The 20075-nt window shown below is 43.4% G+C and overlaps 1 protein-coding gene across 4 annotated transcripts in view; it reads right to left on the reverse strand.

Moving 5' to 3' along the window:
* Nucleotides 1–20075, reverse strand: part of GREM2 (gremlin 2, DAN family BMP antagonist) — a 76211-nt gene that overhangs the window by 20661 nt on the left and 35475 nt on the right. Inside the window, exon 4 of one of the 4 annotated variants that reach the window (XM_075924823.2) lies at nucleotides 4531–4680. The exons of the other annotated variants lie outside the window; for them this stretch is intronic. Coding sequence (XP_075780938.1) covers nucleotides 4531–4634 — 104 coding nt within the window. The 5' untranslated portion in view covers nucleotides 4635–4680. The remainder of the gene's footprint in view (nucleotides 1–4530; nucleotides 4681–20075) is intronic. 4 annotated transcript variants of the gene reach the window in all.

Genomic DNA, 20075 nt, shown 5'->3' on the forward strand with positions numbered 1-20075 from the left:
CTGAGCAACAATGGTCTACACTAATCCCAAGGGTTTAGCAAGTGATGGCCTGTTACTAGGCTACATCTACACTGCACAGTTATTTTAGAATAAACTATTTGGCCGTGGTTAGACTGGCAAGTTTTTCCGGAAAATCAGCAGCTTTTCTGGAAAAACTTGCCAGCTGTCTACACTGGCCACTTGAATTTCTGGAAAAGCACTGACGATCTCATGTAAAATCATCAGTGCTTTTCTGGAAAAACTATGCTGCTCCCGTTCGGGCAAAAGTCTTTTTCCGAAAGACTTTTGCCCAAAAGGGCCAGTGTAAACAGCACAGTACTGTTTTCTGCAAAAAAGCCCCGATCGTGAAAATGGCGATCGGGGCTTTTTTGCAGGAAAGCGCGTCTAGATTGGCCACAGACGCTTTTCCACAAAAAGTGCTTTAATGGAAAATTTTTCCGTTAAAAGCATTTTTGGAAATTCATGCCAGTGTAGAAGTAGCCCTCCAGAATAGTTATTCCAGAATAGCACATTTACACTGCAGGGAAGGCTCAAAATTAGTCAGATGAATGTTGACCTGCTCTCACAGTTTAGCACCCCAGAAGGAATAACTTAGAATGGCCCTGTTGAGAGGCTATTTCGAAATAGCAGAAGTGGAGCATCTATACGCACCTTATTTCAAAATAGGTGTTATTCTTCATCGAATGAGGTTTACAGAAGTCAGAATGAGCCATTTATTATTTTGAAATAATTTCAATAATGCCGGTTATTCCAAAATAACTTTGCTGTGTAGACACACCATAGGAGAGTAGTATCTACAGTACATCTGAAAGAAAGTAACATCTCAACAATGGGCATTGCTGGCAGTCTCAGCAGGCTGGCTAGGAACTGAACAGGGAATGGTCACTTAACTACCTTCTCACACACCTGGGAGACAGCTACTCACACCTCAAGCAAGATGAGGTGATATGAAGTAGAAGCTTGCAATGCTCCTGCCCATGCAGGGCTTGTCCTGGCACGGCTGAAGTTTCATTAAAACAGCTATTATCAAGCCAGGAAAGATACCTGCCCTCATCATCAGTGACAGCCATCACCAAAGGAGCCACAAACAGGGCAGAACTGAGCAATGGGTGGGGACAGTTTATGCCATCATATGGCCAGTGGGGTTTTTTTTTTTTAAATGGGTGTTCATTTCATATTGGTCCTTACTTAGATTTTAGAGAGTGTCCTGCACAAGGGGAAAGACAAGGCACTGTGAATGGACAAATAGATGGGCGTATAGATATGGCATGAGACCGTCTGCCAGCCAGTGCCAGCCACCCTTTCCCCAAGGAGGTGGAAGGAGAGAGTATATCTAGCTGTACTTTGAATCCAAATATATCTTCATACATTCTGGAACTAAAGATGATGAAGCTGTAACTGAAACTATGCCTCCAATCTAAACCACGCCTTACAGGAGAGGTTTCCAAACTCGGGTCACAGCTTGTAAGGTCAAGACACTAGCTGGCCACAAGACACTTGGTTTACTTGCACCTCCACTGGCATGGGCCATCGCAGCTCCAGTTGGTCGTGAGTGTCCAGTCTCAGTCAAGGGGAGCTACAGGAAGTGTCATGGTCCAAAGGCTATTTCGTCTACTATACTTACAAGCTTTCTAAACAATAGCCATGAATAGAGACATGCCAAAAATGTTTCTCTCACTCATGTCTCCTCAAAAAAAAAAAAAAAATCCTACTCTTATTTCGTGTGTCTCAAGTAGGGATATTAGATACGGTGTAATTGAATAGCCATGGAACTGCATGAAATCTTGTCAGTTACACGACTATTCAACAGTCCCCAGGGGTGGGGACAGCAGCCAGTGCACTCCCAGCCCCTCTCCCAGGGAGTTCCCTGTATCAGAGGTGGCAGCATCTCAGGGTGGCAGGCAGGAGTCAGTCCATAAGGGGAGTTAGTTTACAAGCCAGCTCCCCACTCAGACCGGTCACCTACCACCCCGTGCTGCTGCCTTCAGATACAGAGGCAGCAGTGTGGGATGGCAGCAGCCCTTGTCCACAGGGGGTCTGAGCTCCCCACAGACAGAGGCTGCTGCCAGGGGAGGGGGCGGAGGAAGCTGCCACAAAGCAGCCTCTATCTGCGGGCCCGCCGCAGACAGAAACGGCTTCATGGCAGCCTCCCCACTGCATGGGGCTGCTGGCTCTTGCTCCTGTCCCACCCGCCCCGTACAGAAAGCAGCCAATGTCTGCTCCTGCCCTGCCCGCAGGTGTGGGACTGGAGCAGCCCTCTGCGCAGGGGAGGCTGCTCCCAGGTACCAGTTACCCATTCTTATTCCTAGGCAGTATGCAGGCTGACCTGGAGAGAGGGAGGACTACCCAGCCCTCTCTTGCAGCAGCAGCTTGGGGCCAGAGGAGAAGCACCTCTCCATGGCCATTGCTGCTCTAGCAGGCACAGCTAGGGAGCAAATGCATGTCCCCTGGCTGGGACAGGCAGGGGCAGATGACAATTTTGCGGGGCCCAGGGCAGCACAATTTCACAGGGCCCCCGTTTGACACGGCACATGCGCGGGGCTTCTTGAAGCGTGGGGCCCGGGGCCGCCGCCCCACTCGCCCTGCCCTATATCCGCCCCGGGGGACAGGTCCAGGTTTATCTGCCCCCTGTGCTCCCCAGCCAGAATGAAAAATGCAGCAACCTATGCACTTTCCCCTCATTCCCTGATGAATGGAGGAGTATAGGAATGTTGCTGGTTAGAGGTGGAACACTGTCCCCCTCACCCAAGGACACCTGGGAGGTGGAGGGCTCTCAGGCAGTTCCAGGCAGCTGGGCACCCCCAGGCAGTCCATATCACCATGATTCTGTCTCTTTCCTGTATGTCTTCTAGCAAAACCTTACCCGTCATTGCCCAGATCTGATCCCGTTATCTCAAAATAGCGTCACTGTGTACACAAACCCACAGGGAAGTCTGGCCCACCGCCTGTTCTCTGAGCTAGGTGCAGGGAGGTGAGAAGCATGGCAGCTCTCTGCCCATTGCCTCCAGTCAAGAGCCAATAGAGGGTGGGCAGCAAGTTGCACAGTGTTGAGACCCTGGGCTCTCAGTCCCCCCCCCCCGCCGGCTCCCCCCCCCCCCCCCCCCACACACACACACACTGCCCCACTTCAGCCAATAATTCAGTAATTACAGTAAACTTCCGATAATACGGCACCTTTAGGACCCAGGGGGTGCCAGATTATCAGATATGCCGGACTATCAGAAGGGGGGGCTATGAGGGGTCTGGGGTGGGGTGGGGGTATGCTACCCCAGACCCCCTCATAGCCCTCCCTTCTGATAATCCGGCTCTGCCCCAGGAGTCCCTGATTCAGCCGCTGCTGGTCAGTTTCAGCAGCGGCTGAATCGGGGACGCCTGCAGCAGAGCAGCTGGAGTGCTGCCTGGTTGGTCCGGTAGCGCCGACCCTTAGCACCGCGAGACCAACCCGTCAGCACCCCAGCTGCTCTTGGGGACGCCTGGGGCAGAGCAGCTGGGGTGCTGACTGGTTGGTCCCGCAGCGCCGCTCCTCAGCGCTACTGGACCAACCTGGCAGCACCCCAGCTGCTCTGCCCCAGGTGTCCCCAAGTCAGCCGCGGCAGAAACTGATCAGCAGCTGACTCCAGAAAGCCAGAGGCAGGGCTGCTCTGCCCCGGGCTTCCTGGAGTCAGCCCTGGTCAGTTTCAGCAGCGGCTGAATCGGGACACCTGGGACAGAGCAGCCGGGGCGCTGCTGGGTTGGTCTGGTAGCGCCAAACCTCAGCGTTGTGGGGACCAACCCAGCAGTACTCCAGCTGCTCTGTCCCAGGTGTACCCAAGTCAGCGGCTGCTGAAACTGACCAGTGGCTGATTCCAGGAAGCTGGGGTAGAGCAGCTCTGTCTCGGGCTTCCTGGAGTCAGCCGCTGGTCAATTTCAGCAGCAGCTGAATCCGGGACAGCTGGGGTGGTGCCGGGTTGGTCCCGCTGCCCCCAGAGGCAGCGCTACTGGACCGACCCAGCAGCACGCCAGCTGTTCTGCCCCCTGCTTCCCAGATTCAGCGCTGGTCAGTTTTAGCAGCGGCTGAATCGGGGAAGCTGGGAGCTGAGCAGCTCCAATGGTCCGGCTGCCCGGAGCACTTCCGGGTTCCTGATGGTGCCGGACCGTCAGATGCTGGACCATTGGAGTTTTACTGTACTGTAGAGTTTGCAAGCTGAGCAAACACAGGTTGGCTTAGTGCTGTACTGCAGACATGCCCTGTACTACAGACACTCAGCTCTGGTCTACACTAGGGTATTTTTCAAAATAGCCCCCCTTAGGTCAAATTTATAAATGGAGCAGTCACACTACCAAGCTCGTTATTTCAAAATAATGGGTGCTTATTTCAAAATCTGTACTCCCGCATTCCTTGGAGAATAGCACTAATTTAAAAATAGTTATTTCGAGATGTACTAGAGCATCAAGCTATCTCGAAATAACTACTCCCCAAAGAAATTCAAACTAATTAGCCCCAGTGCTTCCTGGGACTAAGAAGGGATAGTATGTCAGGGCTGTCCTTACCATGAGGCGAATTGAGGTGGCTGCCTCAGATGCCAGCCTGGGGGAAGAGGAGGAGGTGCCACTAGGACCCAGAGTGTAGAAAATTGTGTCTGCTGCTGGTGCATATGTATTTTCTCTTCTCTAGATGCACAGAGATCGTGGAGTGCTGTGCTGGAGGAAGGAGAGCACAAGAGACATAACAGGCAGGCAGGAGCAAAGGTGGCATAAGGGCATAATTTGAGCTCCCCGCCTCAGGTGCCAAAATGTTGTGGGCTGGCCTAGTAGCACTTCCACATTAACAGAGCCTACCTTGGCTTCCCCGTAGTGGGAACATGCTATTTCAATTGTGTAAAGTCGGGAGTTACGTTAAATGTAGTCATTTCAAAATAATTTCCTCATGTAGACACACCCTGGGCTTGGAGGGCAGACTCCTATTTTCAAAAGCAATTTTCTCAGTGCCTAACCTACATTTCAATGAAACCCACTTCTGAAAAATGGGACTGCGCCAACTAAGTCACTCATACTTTGCAGCACTAGGTTGAGAAACACAAATACTTTAAAAGAAGTATGGGCCTGACTTGCCCAAGGTCATAAGAAGCCTCTAGCTGAGCACGTAACTCAAACCGAGGCTGGTAACCTAATCCTTGGGTCCCTGTTCATTCTTACCCAACTAGCTCACCTAAAAATCTGTGCAGGACAGCAAGGTGGGGGAACAGGGGAGGAGGAAAAGAGGAAGAAGGCTCCTTATGGCCTGTCCATTCTCCTGCACTCCCTTTCCCCTGGATGACAAACATAAAATTGAGCCTTCACATTGTTCTCAGAGAACGTACTAGTATCACGATCATCTGTCTATAGTATCCCTGATTTTGTGTCTTCACAGGAGCAATAAGGCTCTTTTGGTTAAGCTATCCACATATGCAGCCTTTATTAGAAGTTAGGCACACAAGGCTGGGCTATGAGACACATTTTAAGTAAACAAAGTAAGTTGATAGGGGAAGGTGACTCAGGCCAAGTGGCAATGTTGCAGTGATTCTTTGTGTTAGAGAATCAAGCAGTAAAATATCCCCACCAACGTGGTTCTAATCCTATAAACAAAAACAACGAGAATGCGACAGGGAAAGTAGCCAAAGACCCAAGCCATTAGCAGGTCCCAGAGAGTACCCCTGTAATAAGAGCCAGTGAAAGCTACATTTGTACAGCCTCTTTGCAACTATAATAGCTGCAGTCTGAAAAGCAGATTCAAAAATAAAAATCTGCCTAACGTTCCTTTTATTCCAGCCGGCCATCCCTAATGGGGACTCAGTTTCAGGGAAATAGTTGCCCATCATGAGAGGATTTAAACAGAGTCTCTGTCTCAACACAGCATGAGGGCGAAGGTTACTAAATAGTGACAAAGCTAAATCATCCCTGAGGGATAAACTTACTTATTCACTATTGACTCGTCTACCAAGAACTAAATGCAGAATTACTACTTGCAGAGCCTACTCCATTTGAAATCTATTACTCGCTAAAACCAAGTTAAGTTTTCTCTTTTCCCCCCATACATACCAAGCAAACCTTCTCAGTAATGGATCCCACTTCATTGTGTCATCAATGTATATTAATAAGAAATGGCGAGCTAATGTCAGGTGGTGGGTACACCTCCACTTCCTTTCTCCCTGCACCCCTGTGGGGCACCTGGTTTAGATGTAGTTGGATCTATATATCGACCTAGAGCCAGACATCTTGAAATAAAGAAGCGAGTGGCAGCTAGCAGGCATTTCCTAGGGAATGTATTCAACTAGGATAATGATCCATGTCTGCATCAAGAGATCGGTGAATGAGTAGTTTTATTTAAAAAACTAAAAGGGACAGTATATAAAATGCATTTGCTAATAACTAATACTTTATTATAACCGAAACCAAGTTTGTTTTCACTATGTTTTTACTTTTTGGATTTCTGTTCATTTTTAGTGTCCAGAAATCCAAGGTTTAGTTAAATTTATTCTCAACTGTAATTTTCTGGCTCTCAGGCATAGATTGGATGGCATAGTTTTGGGGTTGCAAATACTACAAGAGAATGTTACCAAATGAAAAAAAAAATCCATGTTTCATTTCTTGACTTTGATTTTTGTAAGTGATTGTTAAAAGAAGAAAACACAAGTTGTCTGGTAGCACTTTATAGATGAACAAAACATGTAGACAGTATCATGAGCTTTCATAGGCACAGCCCACATCTTCAGATGACCGGAGTTATGAAGAAGTGGGCTGTGCCCACGAAAGCTTATGATACCATCTACATGTTTTGTTAGTCTATAAAGTGCTACCAGACCATTTGTTGTTTTTTTCTGTAACAGACTAACTTGGCTACCCCCTGGAGCTGTTAAAAGAAGGTTAGGAAAATTCAAGGAATGCACACTTGTCCAAAAATATAGTTTGTGAAACAACATATCTGCTGAGATCTCCAGAAAGAACATACACTAGTCATGCTATGCTATACGTATGCCTTTTCTGCACAAACACAAATAAAAAGGAACGTGCATTTATCTTGCTATAAATACGGTGAGTCTCAATGAAATGAAGTTCAGAGGTATAAATTTCAGTTCTTTAGACCACCTCTGCTTATGATGCCTTTTACTGGAAAACTTCATGTCTCAAAATATCTATGCTGATCTCAAGCAAACGTGGGGTTAGATTCTGATATCACGCCAGTATAGCTCCGCAATAAATCCACTGAAGTTGTTGAAATTTAAACCAGCACAATTCATACTAGAGTCTGAGTGCTGCTATGGGATAAATATTGTTTAGATTTGGTAAATTATGTGTTTGTATACAATATGTGCATGTTCGGCGCTTCCTTTTATTTCTTTGTTTTGCGGAACAGTGAAGTATACATGCCTTGCAATTAAGTATACGAAAGATGAAACACTATACAGTAGTTCGTGAAAACAATTCCATTTATTCCCTATTTCTATCAAGTTGTGTTTAGTGATGATATTAGTACAACTTGCCAGAATAATGCATCTTATAGGTGACTACTGAGGACCAGCCACACTGGAAAAATTGGATTTCATCTGATCAGAAGCAGCTTAATTATAGAGCAGAGCACTATGTAGTGAATGGAGTTCTCTACTGGGCTTAGGTCCATTGTAAGCCATATAGATCTCTTAAATCACAATTAAGTCTTCAAGATGGTGCATAAATGGGCTTTAAGTGATACACAGACACAAATTTCATCCTGTATGTGGAGCAGCCAGACAAATGTTATCTGTAAACTTTTTAGTAAACAAACATTTTTACATATGCATATCAGGTTGTGGCAGCTTATTTATAGGCTTTATGTATCCACCCCACTGTAGCAATCAAGTTGATGGCAATATGTTTTTAAGTGACTAATGACATGTTAAATGTTACAGGGGACCTGAATGTATGTTCTTTGAAGGGAAATATATTAAATGATATTAAAAGAAACCCCCCTCACAGATCACAAAATTGCCTGTTTTGCTGTTTGGAAAATATGGTCAAGCTAATATTTGATTTGTCCCTTCTCAATAGGGTTGCCAGGTGTCCGGTATTAAAGCGGACAGTCCAGTATTTTCGCCTCCTGTCTAGTAAAAACATCCAGAAAATACCAGACACCTAAAATGTTTGGTATTTTCTGATTTTTTTCCCCTGGCAGGGAGGCAAAAATTCTGGGTGCTTACCAGGTTCCGCAGGGGAGCTGTCCGGCCTGGCCTAGGGAGGCAAGATGGCGGACGGCCGCCAGCAGCCAGTTACAGCCAAAAAGCCTCAAAAATGGCCACACTGGGTTTTTTTAATTTTTTGTTTAACGACTCTCAGGGTCCCTTTTATTTTTGCTCAACAACTTTGGTCTCCCCCTTTTTGTTCCTCAATAGAATTTTTTCCCCTGGTGTTTTTTTTGGTGGGGGAGGGGGAGGTGTTTGGTATTTTTGGTTAAACCATATGGCAACCCTACTTCCCAAACCACTTTTACCTAATAACGTCCATGCTTAGGTCCTTAAACCTATGTTGCTGTTTTCCTATTAATTTCACTCATCAATAAAGTGGCTTTCAGAGATTTAGTAGTGTTTTGCACTTCTAAGTATGCATCTTCTAGTGAGTGTCTCAGAGTCCTTTGCAAAAATTAATAAAAGTTTAGCCTTGGAAAGTCTCAGGGAGATAGGATAGGATTCCCTTTTTTCAAATGAAGAAACTGACCATGAAGGAAATAAATAACCCTCCCAAAGGTCACACAAGAAGTCTATAGTAAAGCAAGGAATAAAGCCCAAGTCTGCTATATTTCAGACCCCTGCCTAAACTGAAATCTTTCTGTGGTTCAGACTCAACGGCTGTAGAGAACTATGCTTGCTCATCTTGATGCAGGAGTGGAGACTTAGATAAAAAGGAAACATATCATCATTGCTCATTCTTGTTTAACACTTGGTATAAACCTTTGCTCTAGTTGTCTCTTAGCTATTAATAATTTCACTATTGAATGATATGCCTGGAACATCAGACAAAGCAGCGCCAACTCGAGTGCTACACATGTACCTCATGATGAAACATTCAGAGAGAACATAATCCAGTCTGTCACTGCACATAAACTGCAGCTGACCCCTAGAAGCCAAAGGGTTTAGTAAAAACTGAAGGTTTATATCACGGAAGTAAAAGGAAGGAGATATGAGGATAACTACTACTAACCACCACATGCCTGGCAATCCCAGGCTGATACCCCATGTGCAAGTAATTCACACCTCATTTTTGGTCTACTTTTTTGACCATTACTTGTAATTCTCTGTCCCTCAATTTTGGGTGCCCAATTTGAAATACTTGGCAGGTGGAAGGCTCAGCACTTCCTGCAAAAAAAAAAAAAAAAAAATGGACTCCTTGTAAGTCCCTCACATGCACCTAAAAACTGAGGAACCTAAAATCATTTGTCCCTTTGGTGTAGGTTCCAGGGCCAGTATCACAAGAAATGCTGGGATGAACATCCTTTGAAATTCAAGACGCCTGAATTCCATTATAAAAAAAATTGGACTAACGTCTCAATTGTTGTGTGTGTTATCCATTCAGCAACAACCATAGTCAACCATGTCCGACTGCTAAACATGTAGTTATGAGTAAATAAAACCATGGAGGAGCAGAATTGGCCAGATGCCAATCGCCTTAGGTTGCCATTTGTATATAATGAAGCAGTTTGCCGCCATTGCTATATTTAAATTTGAAAATGCAGCCATATGGAAGAGTTCAAATACACAGCACTCCATCATAATCAAAGAAGCTTTTGTCTGCCCAAAGTCTTTTATCTGCAGGTGACACCACACAGGCCAGATTTTCGGTAGTGCACAGGCCCGTTCATCTCTTATTGATGCTCCTATATTAGATATATAGATTTTCAAATGTGCACAGCACACAAGAGTCCACATTCAAAACATCAGTTGCTGGTCACTAGAGATGATGGTCCGACTGGTGTCAGCAAACAAATGTTCTGGCCTCATCAGAGCAGTCTCACTAAAACAAAGCCCCCAAAGATTCCTCCAGTCTTCATCAGCAGCGCCTGATGGCCCAGAGTTCTACAAAGCTGTTACTGTGATACCATTCATTTTGATAGTCATTGTGACAAGAAAGCCTGGATCAGAGTCAGAGTGAATCAGCCACCCACACCTCACCTTTACCTGGGGTAGATTGTCCTGATCAAAAATTCTGCATCTTTCCACAGTCTATTTCAGGTGGACTTAGCTCTCTGTCTAGATCAGGTTATTCTTCTCCTTACTACAAATGGCTTATTCAGACTAAGAAAGGCCTCTGTAGGACTGATTCTACAGTTTGTTGCATGTGGCATTCACAGAGTAGAGCTTTAGAAAAACCAACCAACCCACACCACACCACACTACACTCCAGGGCTATGTCTACACTGGTGGGTTATTGCGCAAGAACGGCCGTTCTTCCACAGAGCGTCCAACATTGCCCACCCGCTCTTACGCAAGAAGATTTACAGTAAAGCATGGAAGGAGAGGGCTTCTTATTCAAGAACTACACTCTTCTCTAACAGTTGTAAGCTCTCTTGCGCAGGAGCTCTTGCACAAGAGGGCAGCGTGGATGTGCAGCAGGGGTTTCTTGCGCAAGAAAGCCCTATGGCTAAAATGGCCATCATAGCTTACTTGCTCAATAGAACGTCCACACTGCCATGGATGCTCTTGCGCAAAAGCACATCTTGCACATGGCAGTGTGGACATGTTCTTGCACAAGCAGCCGTCAGTGTAGACATAGCCCAGGTTCCTTTCAGCTATACATGGATGTTAAAGAGAGACTGTGTCACTTTCCATTAATGTAGGGATTTGTCCATCACCAAAGAGATCTCTCCTCTCCTGACCTGCACGCATTATGCAATGGTGGCATAGAGAACCAGTAGTCTGCCTGGCTGCTGATTTGCTAGATAGTCACCTTACCATGGACAATAGCAGCACATTAGGGTAGAAAGTCCTGTATATATTAACACGTTCATCCTTCAGTCATTCTACCGCCATTATAACAGTGTTTACTAGGGATAAAATACAGGACTATGTAGCACTTTAAAGACTAACAAGATGGTTTATTAGATGATGAGCTTTCGTGGGCCAGACCCACTTCCTCAAATCTGAGGAAGTGGGTCTGGCCCACGAAAGCTCATCATCTAATAAACCATCTTGTTAGTCTTTAAAGTGCTACATAGTCCTGTATTTTGTTTCAGCTACACCAGACAAACACGGCTACATCTCTATCACTTACTAGGGATGTAAGAGTAACTGGTAAGCAGCAGCTTATTCATTTCCATTACAGTAAAACTCTTCTGCCCTGGGAGCCGGCTGCCACCCAGCACTGCAGGCTCTTCCCTCCCTAGTCCCACCAATCCATAGATCCCAAAAAATGGTTAACCATGGAACCACTAGGATTTTTAATGGTTACAGGTTTTAAGCCTTAGCAATCAACTTGGTACTAAATGTTTATTGAATTGGGGTCATTTGTAAAGTGCATGGTCACATGGTGGTGGCAAGGGGCTGAAAAAGCAATGCATAAATACACCCCCTCCCAACAGCTTTTATGGGCTCCTGGGAAAGGTGTGTGTTTGGGTGGGGTCTAGCTCCACATGGGCTGGGGCCTCAGGTGGAAGGGGTGGGGCTGAGGGCAGTCAGTCCTCAGAGCTACACAAAGCACCGGGCACAGCACTCCAGCAGCAATTTAAAGAACCCGGGGTTCTGGCCATCATTACTGCTGCAGTAGCAGTAGCTGGGAGCCCCAGACCTCTTAGAATTGCTGGATCCTGGGGCAAGCTCTCCTCCCCCCTGCCCCCCACCCCAATCAATGGGCCTGCATAAATATACAATTATTATTACTGCTAAGTCAAATTTTTCTGGATTCCCATCACCACCAATTTGTCCCACAAACTTCCTACATACATTTCTGAGGAACTTTACCTAACCACATTTTACTGAGTCTCAAAAGTTATGCCCAGTAAAACATGCAGATATTTAATAACTTAATACCGCGTCTTTGAGAATGGAAAAGAAGTTCCAAGGCCTTATCTTTCTTTTAGAATTCACTTTTTCTTTCACATATTGGCCACTGCACAAATAAACAATCGTTAATATCTAGGATGCTGGACAGCCATCACTTCCCAACAGTACAGCCTGCCAATACTCTGTGGATATGGAGATATATTGCTGTGCCTGCTCCCTCCAGGAAAACTTTTCCAAAGACCTACACCCTAGTCTAGCTTGCTCGGATTCTGAAAATTGTTGTTTATGACTGTGGCAATAGTCCTTGACCCAAGCAGCGGTGCCAGGAATTAAACCACAGTCTGTAGAGAGCAACAAGCTCCATAAGCTAGAGACTACTAATATTGTTCATTTACTAGACTAGAGTGAGACACTAGACTAGAGTGAGACACAAGAGACAACTGTGCCAGGATAATACTTCAGATGGTGCAAAGCACATTCATATAGTTAAACCTTTTAAAGTTTGGCATAGTTTTAAATGGACAACATTTCTGTCAGTAGAATAAAGTCCGACCTGCTAAATAAATAAAAGGATAAATTCCCTAATACAGCTGGGCAGAATGTTCCTGCAAGTATAATGTACGTATATCTATTGCCTACTGAGCTAGCACAGACTTTCAGATTTCCTTTAATCCTCTTATAGTAAACACAGTGCAGTTCTCTGGCAAACTAACATTCTCCCTGTAATATCATATTCATCTGAAACAAAACTATAAGCACAGAATGTGGCTTGACTTGGAATGACAATACACTGTTTTCCAATGAAACTTACTTTTTAGACAATATTTCATTTTAAACAAACAAAAACAAAACACACACACACACACACACACACACACACACACGCCTCAAGATACTGTTTGCAAAGAGCGGAGTGGTCATTTTTTATAAGTATTCCAGTGTGTGTTAATAGGTAGAATAGTTTTAAATGCAACTATAGAAACAGTGAAATTGTTAACGTTTTCTAGCTAGCAGTGTTATACCTGGAACAAAGCATAACAATAGGCACCTTGTCAAAATTCCGTATCCAATGATATTCAGCAAGCAGTCTGTGTCAAAGCTTTTTGCTCAGTGTTACCATATAAAGAAGAAACATGAAGAAAAAAAGAGTATTTTAAATAAAGGAAAGAAGAGGGGATTTATTATGGTCCAATTTATATTTAAAAATCTCTCATAATGTAGAATGAATTTCTGATAGTCTAGATAATTCACCTTACTGTCTTAAATTCATACCAGATTTAATTTAAGTAATTGTTTTAAATTCCACTTTTGTCTATCGTATCCATGATCTAAAGCTTTCTTCTGCCTTAGATTTTTCAGTCTCTGATGAAGGGCTTGAATTTCTCTCACACACACACATTTTATCACCAGTCTCCCTTATATTTCAACTAAAATGAGAGAGTATTTTATCAGAATCTATTTTTGACATCTCTCTCTTTCGTTACAGATACGCTTGTGAGGTCACAAATTCTGCATTAGGACTTTACTGAGGGCACATTTAAACTACATTCCTCTTCCAAAAGAAGAATGTAAATGAGGCAAACTGAAAGTGTAAATGAAGCGCAGATTTAAATATCTCACGCTTTATTTGCATATTCACGTCCGAATGCTTTTTCAAAAATGGGTCTTTTGAAAGTGAAAGCGCAGTGTAGATGGGATTCTTCGGAAAAAACCTCCCTTTTTCTAAAAGAACCTGTACTCTGGAAAAAATTAGGAGTAGGGGTTCTTCCGAAGGAAAAAAAAATTTTTTTTTGAAAGAACCCTGTGTCTAGACTGTGCTTTCACTTTTGAAAACCTTTTGAAAACGCGCTCAGAAGGAAATATGCAAATGAAACATGGGATATTTAAATCCACGCTTCATTTGCATTTTTTATTTGCCTCATTTACATTCCTCTTTCAGAAGAGAACATAGTCTAGACATAGCCTGAGCGATCAATTTAGAGTCACACAGAGGGAAATGTCAGAGAGAAAATGCACATTCATTTATTCTTCTATCTCCCTAAGCTACTTTTAAAAACGCCTATAACTTTGTCTCAAATTCATAAGTGCCATTACTTGAAAACTAAATGGTCCAAACTTGCTCCAATTGAAGTCTATGCCACACTCTTCAACAATGAACCATCAGGCACAATGTGCCAACTCTCTCCCTGGTGAAAGCCCCACTAAGTGTATTAGGCTTTCATCAGCGATGCATTTAGTCCAAACATGAATGATCTTTTCCCAATAAAAACCACATGGCTGATTAATGCATCTGTTTAATAATGTAGGATAATAAAATATATTCAAATATTTTCACCTGCCCCACCTCCCTGTTTCTTGGACCAGCTCTCTGACCCGAGGCCCAGCGGCTGGTGTGCTGTACATCGGTAGGTCCAAAACTGGCATAAAGAGGATGGGTCATATAAGTAGTGCATGTCTGGACTAAAGGCATTGCTCAGAAAGGAAGTTGGGTTAGTATGTACTTTTGGTAAGAGTTTGTGTCTCCTCTGCCACTTCCTATCTTAAAATGGTGGATGATATTTGGAAACTAACATGGAGACTGGCTAGTATCCTGATGTTTATGCGCAGCAGATTCTGCTTCATTTCAATCCAACTGGTTTTGGCTTCATAGAAAGTACAATCTGGCCTTACATTTATACCAATGAAAACTGTTTCTTGTCCAGATTAGTTATACAGAACTATGACAACACTTCCATTTAATCTTTCATTAGCACTAAAGCAAAGTATCAGACATTGCTCTCCTGTCCGTAAGTGCTATTATTATAGCAAGGTATCATAGAGGATAACTCGGGGTTGTAATCCAGGATAGAACTCCATACAAACAGAGAAAGGCAGCTCGTTTTCAATGGATTATAAGATTAAGTTCCCTTAAACTTCAGAATCACAGTTCTAGCACTGGGTCAAATAATATTTTGAATGTCAAAAGTGTTTATACAAGACAAAGTCAACTAAGCATTTTGCATGAGCTGTCAGGTGTTCTCCTTGTTCTGTATTCTTTTTATCCCACTATTTAAATAAGAGAAAAAGAGAGCTTTAACGTTGCACTGCAGAAAAATCGGTAGCATGAACTTTATACTTGTGCTTTGGCGCTCACACACTAGAGAAAGCGGTTTTCAAAAAATGAAATTTTGGGAGAAAGTACTGTATTCTCTTTCCTTAAGAGTATTTCTATCTTTAGAATTGTTTTCTTAGTATGAAATACCAGAGATAACTGCTCTTTAGGAGGCTTACTGTACTTGGATATATCATGATTTTAATTTCCTCTGGCTTTCCTTATGACTGGAAGAGATTCTTCAAATAAATGCCTCCTATATATATATTGATATTCAAATAATGGGAAACGGCAAGAGTTTTTTATTTCATTCCTTGAAATAAGAGGGTGACATGTATATTGAAAATAATAGGACAATAGTGAGGCAGTTTTCAGAGAAAGCAAACTTTGGTAAATCTTCTAGTAGCTTAGCAATAACTTGCTGTTTGTCACTATCACACTCTTATAAAGACCATTAAAAAAAGGGGGGGAGGGGGTGGCAGTCAAATCCAAGGAAGAGCAAGCAGTAGAATTTCTATATAAACACTTTGTGAAACAGTCTTTCAAGGACAGCTGAGGTAAATACACCATTTATGACCTGTAAATGTAGATGGTGTTATGTTTTCATATGCCAATAGCAGAACAGACTAACGCTACAAGAATAGAAAAGAAATAGCTCCTGTAAGAGAGCACAGTGGGTCTCTCTTTTCTAAAAGCAGACTGCAGCAATTTTGAGAACAATGGGAATGGGGTAAGTGACCTCTAATCATTGAGCTGTTTCTTCTTGAGTGGCTATGATTTTGCAATTACTAAATTATAATTATTGTACCAGGAATATTTATCACAGTCATTCTGGCATTCTTAGGGCAACTAAGAGGCACTAAAGATTGAGGCACTGCATTAATATCACAGTTTTGCATGTATGACTTCCACGTAATATATAGCAGAAGGGAGAGTATATGCATAGAATTTCTTAGGGATGTGAAAGGCTAACCTGTAAGCCTCACCCGTCCGGTTCTGGTTAACCAGTAGGGGCTAGAGCACTTTCCCGCCTGCTATGAGCAGCCGCCTGCTCCAGCCCCACAGGGCCTGCCACAGACAGGGACTGCTCCAGCCTGGCTAGAGCAGCCCCGCCTATGGTGATGGAGGGCACTCCAGTCAGGCCACAGCAGGTGGGGGGGCCACTTCAACCAGGCTTGAGTTCCCCTCCCCGCTTTAATCAGTTAACCTGTTAAACACTACATTTAACTGGTTATCCAATTAAACTGGATGTTACATCCCTGACATGTAAAATACAGATACTTTGATGGACAGACGATATCCACTTTTTTTGCATCTCTAACTGCTGTCCTCTGCTGCTGGATTTAAATGGTTTCAGTCCCCTAATAATAGGGATGGTCAATTTTCTTTAAAAATCTTTGAGTTTTTCTTTAAAAAAAAAATTGGGGGGGAGGGGAGGCAGGGGCTCATGATCCCAAATCTCCACTCAGATCCAGGCTCTGCAACCAGACTATAGCTCCCCTGAGGTGCTACAGACAGGAACCCCCACAATGCACTGCAGCAGCTCACTGAAGAAGGGAGGCGAGGCCATGGTGCAACATGGATGACATAGTCCAGCCAGGGATCTTTTTATATATATGAGGCATCCAAACTACACTTCCATTAGGCACCACAGTGTATTCTATCAAAAAATCTCCATCATTTTCAAATTGAAGTGTTTGGGAGTTTAGACATTTGCTGGTTTAGATTTTTCATTAAAATCTCAAAAAATTGGTGTGCAGGAAAAAAAAATCTGATTGACTCTTAAAAAGGATCATCCTGCACAAAGGACAGGAAAGGACTACAATTCAGAAGCAGTGGAACTTCTACCACTGCCTATTGATGAAGGACGACAAGCAACAAACAAAGAAAAAAAAAACCATCACAACTATTTAATCAGTCTTCCACTCATGGGCCCAAATTCCATTTTCACACAGCCCTAACAAAAACAGGACATCACAGTTAAGTTCTTATTGTATTGCTTGTTATTTAGTGGAGATGTGAATTTTGAGCTGGAACAGCTCCCTGCCTGCCAAGGGACAGAGGCTGCTTTAGCATCCTTGTCGGAGCAGCCTCTGTCAGCTGCGGGCCTGGGCCTGATACAGGCAGGGGTCACTCTGACAAGGCTGGAGCGGGCCCTGCTGGTGGGGGGTAGGGGGAGCAGAGGGCTGCTCCAGCCCAAAGGCAGGCAGGAGGACCAATCCAGCCAAGCTGGAGTGACTCCCCCACCCCCACTTTAAATTGATTAACCAATATGTTTAACCGCTTAACCAATTAAATGGGATTTTATATCCTAATCATCTAGTAGATTGACCTGTTGACAGATCTAAAGTCAAATGTCTTACAACAGAGTATTTAAGGTCAAATTCTCCCCTTTTAGCACAGGGGAGATACAGATCTATGCAAAAATGGGACACGAGTTATGAAGAGGGCAATTGTAGGCACCTGGCAAAAAAATTTCCATAAGAGGCTGTGTGTGTAATGGATCAAAAACCTGGGGGTAGCTATGCTCTTTGGGATGGGAGTCTAGAGTCTGAAGCAAATTCCTAGAGTTCAATGCTCATCTGTTCTACACTGACTCTCCAAAATGTGTAACCATAATAAAGGAAGGAAATGGTACCATGTGTGATCCTTTTGTGCTATTTTGGAGGAAGACAGTGGGTTCCTGATCCACCAAGCTCCCCACATTCAGTCACACATCCATCTACAGGATTTGGTGTGGAGTTTCTTGTAGATTCCTTAACTGAAACACCAGAGGTATCAATCTATGGAGGTGTTTGCAAGTAGCTTTCAAATCCACAGCAGGAGAGTCTCCCTAATGGAGTTTATTGGTTCTAGTGGATTTACATCTTCATGAATTCTACCCTTGGAATCTAGATTTAGCTTTGATCATCATTTGTCAATATTGCTCGGGATGCTCCGTGGACATAGATACATGTTTTCAATCAAATTTCTCCCCCATCTAATGCAGTGGAAGCAAAATAATTTAAATCCCTTCTAAAGTAATCAACATTAGTGCAAATTAATTAGATCTTAAAGAGGTATGGAAGAGTGACTCAGAGCACCTGAGGGGACTGAATGTTAACAGTCTGGAATACAGAGGACTATATCCTGCATTGCAGGTTAATGGATTTTCACTTTCTGCATCTTCATTGTGATCGGATTTAACTCCTCCACATAATATTTGAAAAAACTTCCATTGCACCTCCTCTCTGAACATATCATAGTGCTTAACTGTAATTAGCAGAGAAATCCCCTTCCCTGTGCAAGCCCAAGTGACTCTTTGTAAAAAGAGGTTACTATAGCAATCTATGAGGTTTAGAGGGGGCAGGAGAATCCACCATATTCCTCCACCAAACTCAATAGGGGAAGGGGGGGGGGGGGAGTTGGCCAGCAGATATACAAGTCACTGATACATTGTCCCTGTCTTTACACCCAAAGCCATCCGTTCTAGCATATAGAGAACACTCACAGCATATTGGGTTCGGATACTCTGAGGACATTTAGCATCCTCAGTGATCTTCTCTTCATGCACTGCAAAAACAAACCTGTGCTACTTCACTCAGGATCACCCCTGTCTTCTTCCCCGGGATGCAAGACATAGAAGAGATGCATTATTCCCTGGGAGAAACTGAGGCATGAAGCAGTTAAGCCCCTTTCCCCAAGCTCTGTGACAAATAGGACCCAGATGCCCTGCATCTCAGCCTGCTATGCTGGCCACTGAAACTTGCTTCTGTTAATTGAACAGTGTAATCTAACTAATGTTTGCAACAAAAATAGTTATTTCCTCTTTCTGTAATGTTAATGCTTAAAGTGCTAGGAAATATAATTTTATTGTTAACCTTAAAGTATATCATAAAAAGATATCAGTAATAGCAGCAGCCAACCTTAGCAAATATGTTGGATGGTCCTTGCTTCCTGGCTTTAGGAATTAGGATGAAAATAAATTCCCTGCAGGGAAATTGTATATATCCCCTGTGTGTATTGGTGGGAAGTGAATAAGCCTGAATGATGTTGATTTCGTAGTGGCTTTGAATGCAGTCGCCTTGAAGTAGTTTGATATGCAGAGTGCTAATTAGGGCTCAGTGAGTGAATTCTGCTTGTTCTTGCACCTGTTGCTTGTTATTCAACAGGACTGTTTAGCTTCCTAATCTAAGTTTTCATTATAGAAACAACTCTTTCCACTGCTATTTGCACAGTTAAACTGAAGTTCATACAACTGTGTGCAACAGGACTTTTAACTCCTGCTTGTTGTTTTGTTTGTCCTCCCCTCCCCTTCAACCTTTCGTTTTCAAGAGATGAGCGGTTAATTTTGTCCTCTAAAATCCACCAGAAATAAAGTTATATAACCACGTCCACAAACCTGTTCTAAAAATAGGAATCGCTCAGCCAAATGGCATTGCAATTTCTTTTCTAAGACCTGTGACTCCAATTTTGTAAGTCTCATGGAAATGCAAATATCTCCGTTGCTTTATCAGACAGTCAAGCAGGATCTCACTGCGAGACAGACATGGGTTTGTATTAGTATAATCCTCATTTGGGGGGGGGGTGCATATTTTTTTATATATTTCTAACTCATGACTATTAAAATACTTATTTGTTCTTTGAGCTGATCCCTCATGGGGTTTCATAATCACAAACCATAATTAACCCAAAGCAAAGAAAAAAAAGGTACAAAGAGAGGCAGGTTCCAGTTAGGGATTTTCCTGTATGATACTTAAGCTCAAAGGATTTTTATGTTTTTAGCCAGTCACTTATCTTAGAATGCTGTTCAAAACAAAACCTAGATCTACAGACTCCTGATAGCTTGCTCCTACTAATTTAGCCACATGCCTCATGAGAGCTGCCCACATTAAGGCCAGACGAGCACAATATTGTGAACACATCCAGCTATTGCTTTACAATGGGAAGGCTGCTCCTTTGCTTTGCATTGGGGAGCATTTCTAATGGAACGTGCTAAACCACGTTCCGTTTGCACGAGA

This window comes from Pelodiscus sinensis, chromosome 3 (assembly GCF_052426305.1).
Source record: "Pelodiscus sinensis isolate ZL-2025 chromosome 3, ASM5242630v1, whole genome shotgun sequence".
NCBI classification, from domain to species: domain Eukaryota; kingdom Metazoa; phylum Chordata; order Testudines; family Trionychidae; genus Pelodiscus; species Pelodiscus sinensis.